We start from the raw sequence: 8,811 nt of genomic DNA, 5'->3' as shown, positions 1-8,811 counted from the left end.
TCCAAGACAACATGCATTACATGACAGTCAAACAATGAAATAGAATACAAAAAAAGCAAAAACATGTATCACATAAGAATAAAATAAAAAGAAATATGAAAGGAGCAGAAAAAGAAAACAAGAATTAAAAGCAAATCTAGAACGAGATAAAATAATGTAGCCCGCTTGCCCTCTAGCTGGCCAGTGGAATAAAGTTTTTAACTTACGATCAGAAAATTTTTGTAATTTGCAAAACATAGCAAGCAGATGAGAAGAGATATGATATAAATCTAGATGGTTTGTGTGAAAGTAGCTAAAATCTAAGTTTCCTTTTAAAACATGCCTTTCCTTATCCTTTATATTTTTTTGATTGTTTTTTGTTGTTGTTTTGGTCCGAGTGAAATGTTCTGTCTCTTCCGATTCTAAATATAGCTGAATCGTTTCGTTTGACCAAGTAAAAAAAAATGTTATAAGCATTTTACGAAATGGCTATGGGAAAATAAATGGCGGATGAAAATCTCTGGTACAGTGCTGAAGCAGGAAGTGACGTTCACTTTGGCTCTCTATTGCATTGTGGGCTATTTTGCACTTCATTCGAGAATCAGAATCAGGTTACAGTCATGTTTATGGTTCGTCTGCCTTCCTGTGTTTCAACAAATGTCTGCACAAATGTTTTATGAACATAATCCTGCTTGCTCATATCCTGTGAACAGATTACACTATATCCTGTGAACAGATTACACTATATCCTGTTACTGTAACAGATTATAGGTGCTATTATTCCAGCTGGTGGTTAGTAGGAAGCAGAAGCTGCCAGAACCTTTTGCAGTAGTGTTGGTTGGTACTCATTGGAAATACAGGACGGAATCCGGGTGCCAAGAATCATAAAGCTGATAACACTAATCCACTGCCTGGAACTGATTTCAGCCAGTTCTGTGTCTTTGTTGAGGAGAGTTCATGAAATTAGAATTTTTTTGTGTATCAATTAACTAAATTCAGAAATGTTCAGGTTATGGTAGCCTAATTGTTCTCATTACATTATAGCCTATAATCCAATCAAAATGTTGTTTTTATAGACACCAATAATGACTGCCCAGCAAAAGTAGTTGAAACTAGTAAGTATAGTTAAAGGAACACTCCGCCCATTTTCAACCAGCTTTGTATCATTAGAACATCAGTAGTATATCAGAAAACTGTAAACTGTTTTGAAGTCTGTCATTTAATTTGACAGTTATTGAGTGTTAAAGTGTGGACCAGTGACATCACTGGTCCACACTAACTCAAATTAATAACTCATTAACTCAAATCAACTCTCAATAACTGTCAAACTAGATGAATGATGAATAGTTTGACAGTTATTGAGAGTTGATTTGAGTTAATGAGTTATTAATTTGAGTTAGTGTGGACCAGTGATGTCACTGGTCCACACTTTAACACTCAATAACTGTCAAATTAAATGACAGACTTCAAAACAGTTTACAGTTGTCTGATGATACAAAGCTGGTTGAAAATGGGCGGAGTGTTCCTTTAAGTATATATATATATATATATATATATATATATATATATATATATATATACATATATATATATATAGTATATTTGGTTCGTAAATTGCAGTCTACCCACTTCTCCAGGGACCACTACACCACTGCCCCTCAGCAAGGCACTGGCAATCGAAGTGGAGTTGGTCCCTGGGCGCTGCACTGCAGCTGCCCACTGCTCCTCCTAGTGCTAGGAAGCTTCCCATTCCTAGTAGAGAGGATGGGTCAAATGCGGAATGTGAATTTTCCCATATATATTCCCAATAGAGGAAAACTTAACTTATGTTAACTTAACGTGAACACGTTTGAGAACCACTGCATTAGTGGAAAGGGCACGGTTGCTAGTGAAAACACTTTCCTTGTGTCACAGCAGTGAGTCAGTCAGTCAGTCAGTCAGTCATTCACCTAGAGTATTTCCAATGGTCTGAGTGTCTGTTGGTTCCAGTGGAAAAGCACCAAATAGAGAGGAGAGCAGTGGGGTGGGCTCCGGCCTGTAAAAGACCTCTCTGTCCCGGCCTTGGCCTGGAGCCAGGCAGCAGCAGGCCAGAGACGCGTCAGACCAGGTAGGCTTATACACCCCTCTGCTCTGGCTGCATGTGGGTGGGACACTCGTGACGGCCTGTAAAGTGCTCTGTGCTCAGGCGTGGTGGGTTTTCGGAGCGGGAAGTCAGACTTTGACTGGAGCAGGAGTCATCGTATAAAGGAGACGCGAGGAGAAAGGAGGCCATTCCCCCCCCCCCCACTGTAGAGAGAGAGACAGACCCACTGTAGAGAGAGAGAGACACCATGGCCATGTGGACGATACTGGGATCTCTACTGCTAATATTACACACTGGTAAGAACTGTGTTTTTTTATACACCTTTTCCACAAAATATCATAGTGCTATAATTGTTTTTGATTGTTTTTTTTCCATGTTTATTGGATATTCACTGTCTCTTTCTGTGTCTAATGTGGCCATGTAAAAAAAAAAAAGGCTAAAGGCTATGGGAGTAATAAAATGGAATGTGATGTAATCTATCAGTAATTGGTTATAATATTAGTCTAAAGGTGATGATACATAACTTTTGAGGCAACAATGAACATTGCCTTCAAAATCAGTGTAGAGAGAGTAGTGCGTTATAAAGGAACAAGTACACTATGAAAAAGACTGTTGTTTGACACTGTTGACCAAAGGACTTGTCCACTGTTTCCCAGTTAAAAAATACATACTGTAAGTATTTCCTGTGTATCAGACATGTTTTACTGAGGCAGAAGGTTAGTAGGCGTAATGCTTGAAGAGATCACAGGATGTTTTCATGAACATGAATCATTTATTGGAATTATGTTAACAAGTAGGCCAAGGTTTTTTTATACATAATTATGAAAGTGCAGATTGTAAGCTTTCAAATAATGTGTCATACATTCAAATGAAAAAAAAAAAGAAAAACGTTGAAGAAGATATACTTATTTGATGTTGCTACTCCTAAAAGATAGCCTGATATTCAGACTGAATTGTCAACTCGTAAACTCATTTCCATCTTCTAACAAGAACAGCCCAGAGCAATTTAGAGAGAGACGGGTGTCAGCGGAGGACCAAAATGCGTGACTCATTAGCCAATGAACAGCCAGGAAGGGGTCTCGCGCTACTTTTGAATGCTAAAATAAAGCTGATAATGTACAATTTGATAAAAAATAATAATAATAATCAAAGTACATCACAAACTGTCCATTTTGCTGCAACTCGACAGTGCTGCTTAATCCAGGACCTTACTTCCTGGAACTCTTGAGAGTAAAAAAAACTGCTCCATTGGAGAGAATGGAGATGTCGCGACTCTTCTATATATACGGCTCTGCAACAGCCAATTCCACAACTGTGGAGTGGGCGGGGCTTCGAAGGTCTGGACCCAGGCAACCTAAAAAAACGTGCAACATTCAGAGAAAATCGCCCTGAAAGTTGGTGAACATGTTTGGTTTTCCCTGAACAAGCTTAGTTTGCTCACAAATTATAAGTATTTAGTGAGCATAAAATAGTTGTTTGTAAACTTGTAGTACTAAAAAAAAGTGAAAAAGTGTTTTTCCGAGCGAAAGAAAAAGTATCCAGATTTGTGCAATTTCAATGTTGCCTACTTGTTCCCATTTTCACCAGACTGTGACATATTGATGACAGAATGACTTGTCTGTCTGTCTGTCTGTCTGTCTGTCTGTCTCTCTCTCTCTCTCTCTCTCTCTCTCTCTCTCTCTCTCTCTCTCTCTCTCAGTCTGTGCTAAGGGCACTATCAGATGGTGCACCACCTCAGACAACGAGCAGAGGAAATGCCTGGCCATGGCTCAGGCCTTCTCCGCCGTGAAGATCCAGCCCTCTCTCGGCTGTGTGGAGGCAGCCAACGTTGAGGGCTGTGTGGAGAAGCTGCAGGTCAGATCTCAATTACACGCACTAACTGGATCTTAAACCCTGTAGAACACCACAAACTGCAGTTGAGTTTTTATGGTTGCAACAGGCCGTATTTAATGAGCGTCATTAACTGCGCAATGGCACAATGGCACATTTTTATTGTATGTAGCCTACAGTGTTTGTGTCCATGTGAACAGCCATAAAAGACTAATGGAACACTTATTTAACCTTTATTTGACCAGGTAGTCACTTCAGATCAAAGATCTCTTTTACGAGCAAGACCTGTTAATAAAGGTAATGATCTCTTTTACGAGCAAGACCTGTTAATAGGGCAGAACACATCGGCAGGCATCAGATAACAAAGCTCTTAAACTGGATAGCAGCAATAGACTTGTTAATAGACGTGTTTATCAGAGGGCACAGAGCAGAGCACACTGAGGTTTCAAGGTGTATTCAAGACATTTGAACTGAGGAGGCTAGAGGTTGAACTGGGAGCACATCATGCTCAGTGTGAATTCCTCCAGTTCAGTTTACCTGAGCCTGTCACACCCCCAAAAACACTCATGACATCCCAATGCCTTCACTGTGAAAATACCCCCCTCCAAGACATTTGATAGCATTAGAGTTCACAGAGGCCTACTGTAAATTCATATTTCTTATTTCAAGATTATTTATTTATTTATTTATTTATTTATGTATTTACCGTATTTATTTATGTTTCATATGTATTTATTTATTGTTGTATAAAGTACCAGAGTGATCTGGCTTACTCTGCCTTGTTTCATGATTGACACTTCCTGATTGTGAAAAGACTGCATTGGAAACAAGTAGAATCATCTCACTCTGGCAGAATTCTTCATTTGTTTTAAGACATCAGATTTAACGGCTGAATATGAGGTCAGTTGTTCGACTCTGAGGAGAGGACAGGTCGAAACACAACGGGATGTTTCAGCCCAGGTGTCAATTCCTTTGAATTTCCACCTGTCCTTGGCCCAACTGATAAGCGTGAGAAGATAATAACAATCTTTCCATGCGTGGACCTGGACCTACCTGCTCAGACGTTTGCCACAGCTTTTAGTTTGCCAATCCTTCACATGAGATTTAACCTGTGATGGCCTGAATACATCCCCCGGGATAGAGTCAGTCTTTTACATGTACCTCCATTTCTTTTTGCACTATGGACATTTCTGAGGCCACAAATGTTCCCAAAATCTTCATTAATGTTGCGAGTTAAAATATACAATTTAATTTCTCTGGGTAGTGCAGCGGTAGATTCCCCGCCTACCTACACGAGGGTCGCAGGTTCGAGCCCCTGTGTTACCTCTGGCTTTGTCGGGCGTCCATACAGGCACAATTAACCGTGTCTGCAGTGGGAAGCCTGATTTAAGGGTATGTGTCGTGGTCGCTGCACTAGTGCCTCCTCTGGTCGATTGGGGTGCCTGTTCGTGGGGATGGGGAACTGTGGGGAATGGTGTGATCCTCCCACGCGCTACGTCCTGTCGGACCGGTGAAACTCCTCGCTGTCAGGTGAAAAGAAGCGGCTGGTGACTGCACATGTATCGACAAAGGACGGTGCTGGGGCTCTACACTACAGGATTGGGGATTCTAGAGCAGGTACATAGACGTCTGTTCAGATGTGCGTTTACTGCAGTGGTTGAATTACCGATCGTGTCTGCCTGGGCTGGGCTAGAAGCTAAATGCTAACTATGCTGAACAGGAGGATTTACCACACTCTGACCACGCCCCCGTCCAGCTACCCCTGTGTCTGACGAGACATCGACTCAACCTATTGGGGAGAAAACCCGGGGGGGAGGGGGGATATGATTTCTATACATGGCCTAATATTTCATTTCAACAAAATGTAATTCAGCACGTAAAAACTGTATGACTGGAGATTTAAAAAATATTCCAGACCCATCATCAGTGCAGTGCAGTCAAAGCTATTTTGCAGCTATACAGAGCATTTCCACATCTTTCTGCCAACACAATACACTATGTCCACCATTTTGTCTGATTACCTTTGACTTACAAAGGATGCTGGGAATGGGATCAAAGGTTACTGGCCCGAGAAACAACATGGCCGCCTTGTCTCAGAGCTGACGTGGGAGGGGCCCATAAGTATGTCTAACATGACTGACAGCCTTCTGCACTGCGTCTGCAGCGTAAACAGGCGGATGCCTTGTCCATGAACAGCCGTGACATCTACGCCCTGGGGAAGACGGCTTCCTTCAAGATGGCCGCCGGGGAGACCAAAAACGACGGTAAGAGTAAATAAATAAACAGGAACTAGGCTGTGATGTCAGCGCCTTTGTTAGAAATAGTTTTTCAAGCATCAAGGAAACAGAAAGCAGAAAGAACAGCAGCAGCCATGGTTGGAGCAGCAGGCTGGTGGAGGACTCAAGGTCACTTTCGAATCCCTGGACAGACAGGGGAGATCTGAGTGTGAGGGGAGATCTGAGTGTGTGTGTGTGTGTGTGTGTGTGTGCGCGCATGCGTGCGTGCGTGCGCGCACACGTGTGTGTTTGTGTGTGTGTGTGTGTGTGCGTGTGCGTGCGTGCGTGCACGTGCATGCGTGTGTGACCCTCCCTCCCCTGTGTCCTCACTTAGTTCAGTTCGCTTGGTGGTGTTAAAACACCAGGTGACCCGATCCATTTGAGACTTAAATTCTATATCTATCATCCTGTGACACCAATGCTCTATTTTGCGTGTGTGTTTTTAATCACAAAAGATAAAGAATGCATGACCACACTAGTTCACAAGCTTGGTGATTGAGTAGTGCTGAGTCTATATGATTCAAATCAGCACGTTAGTGTGTGTCGAGCTGACAGCTGTGGGCTCCCTGCCTCAGGTGAAGGGACCAGCTACTACGCGGTGGCTGTGGTGAAGAAGAACAACACTGGCATCACCATCAACAACCTGGCCGGCAAGAGGAGCTGCCACACAGGGAAGGGCAGGACGGCTGGCTGGAACATGCCTCTAGGTTACCTGATGGACCAGGGCCTCATGTCTGCTATGGGCTGCAACATCCCACAAGGTAGGAAACACATAGAGTTATACATACACTTACACATACAGTACAGTACAGTACTGTACTGTACAGCTATTGTGCATATACTTTTACTGTGGGGGGTCGAGACCGAGTCGAGAACAAGACCGCAAAACTACGAGTCCATTTCGAGAGCAATACCATAGCAATGTGCTATCCAAGGCTACCATTGTATTTATTGACTAAAATGGCTTTTTTTTTTTTTTTTTTTTTTAATTACCTAAATTAAAAGTGCGGTTTCGAAAGACATTTAAACAAAATTAGCATGTTTTGAGGTCAAAATTAATTGTAGGCAGCTTATGCTCATAACATACTGTACCAGCAGGGGCGTCGCTAGACCCTGGCTTCCGGGGCTAGAGCCCCGGATGTTTTTTTCCTAGCCCCGGATGTTTTTTTCCTAGTTTTTATTTTTTTTATTTTTTTTTTATTTTTTTTTATCCCAATAAACAAAGTCTGGCATTAATAATCAGTACATTATACAAAAAAATCAGACTAAACATTTACAAAATTGGAACAGACAATCAAATAAACAACAAAATAAAATAAATAAAGCAAAATCATTAAGTCAGAGTTCTAAACAGTTTTCTAAAAAAAACAAACAGAAAATATCAGTAGGCTATGCAGGACCAAATTATCAGTTACTATTGTCATAGTGTGTCATTACATAATGTTTCTGCTTCACTCCTCACCACCTCCTCTCCACACGAGCTCATCATCTCCCTATGAAATTATTCAAACAAATGACATGCGCCAACATGCACAGCATCACAGTAGCTACAACTATGAAATTATCTTATGTTATTTAGTTGTTTAGTTGTGAAGATATTTTCTGAGATAAATGGGCCTTGATGCTCAAGGCCCATTTATCTCAGAAAATATCTTCACACAGAATATTATTAACCATACAACCTACAACGCTAGCATCAGCATGAAGCCACAGCCATCCACTCCAATGTCTATAGAAGCTAACGTTAGCATGACTGTCACAATAACAATGCCTTCACTTCACAGTTACATTAAACAAAACCACACATCACTGCTTCATTAAACCATTACAACAAACAATACGTTGTTCCCAATTCCAGCTAGGCGCTTTTGATTAGATAGAACCGTAGGTTGAAGAGCGACATGTGTTTTGCGACCGGCCGGTGAGCACACCTTACGTCAAGTAGCGTAGATATAACATCACTACGTCCGCTCTAAGTTTCAAAATAAAAGTACCATATGATACAAAAACGGCACCATCAGAATTTAGGTTTACAGGAAGCGTGTACCTTAATAAAATACCTTCACAGGAGTTACTGGGGGGGTTCGTACCATTGAGATATAATATTTAATAAAATAAAATATGTAAATTTGCTAAGTGGACTCCCGCCAGAACCCTATCAAGGACCTCTGGTGGTCCTGGACCTCGAGACCCACTAATCTTGTTCTTCTGTATCCATCTCAAGTGACTCACAACATGGGTATTTACGGATTGGAAAAACCAAAAATTTTTGAGTGGGGGGGAGGGGATCCCCCTACCCCCTTACCCCCCCTCCCCGTCGGGGTACCTGGCTAAAGCCCCCAATGTCTTCAGGACCTAGAAACGCCCCTGTGTACCAGTAGTTACACCTTTACTTAACTAGAAGTGTGTTTGGCCGCCTACTTTTTCTTACTGCTTCACAAACCTATGCTGCTGACAGCATTGCTTGACTGAAAATATTCTTACCTTAGCATGACATTTTAACCAATCACTTTGTTTCATGAATCAGATCTCACACAGGTGCAGAACGTACCTGATACTGTACATATACAGTTACTGTATATTTACAGTATGTATACTGATGTATTGTGTACAGTATGTATATTACCATTTATAATTGCCATA

General features: G+C 41.6%; 1 protein-coding gene across 1 annotated transcript in view; it reads left to right on the top strand.

The window, feature by feature from the left end:
- Nucleotides 1-2,300: 2,300 nt before the first annotated feature.
- meltf (melanotransferrin) overlaps nucleotides 2,301-8,811 on the top strand; it is a gene marked incomplete at both ends in the record, with an annotated part of 21,264 nt that continues 14,753 nt past the window's right edge. The window contains 4 exons of the mRNA XM_083647364.1: nucleotides 2,301-2,358; nucleotides 3,762-3,916; nucleotides 6,057-6,156; nucleotides 6,744-6,929. Coding sequence (XP_083503490.1) covers nucleotides 2,301-2,358; nucleotides 3,762-3,916; nucleotides 6,057-6,156; nucleotides 6,744-6,929 — 499 coding nt within the window. The remainder of the gene's footprint in view (nucleotides 2,359-3,761; nucleotides 3,917-6,056; nucleotides 6,157-6,743; nucleotides 6,930-8,811) is intronic.

Source organism: Poromitra crassiceps (genome assembly GCF_964638095.1).
Source record: "Poromitra crassiceps genome assembly, chromosome: 12".
In the NCBI taxonomy this organism is placed as follows: Eukaryota; Metazoa; Chordata; class Actinopteri; order Beryciformes; family Melamphaidae; genus Poromitra; species Poromitra crassiceps.
Note: the sequence above shows the minus strand (reverse complement) of the source record. Positions and strands in the feature narration are given on the sequence as shown.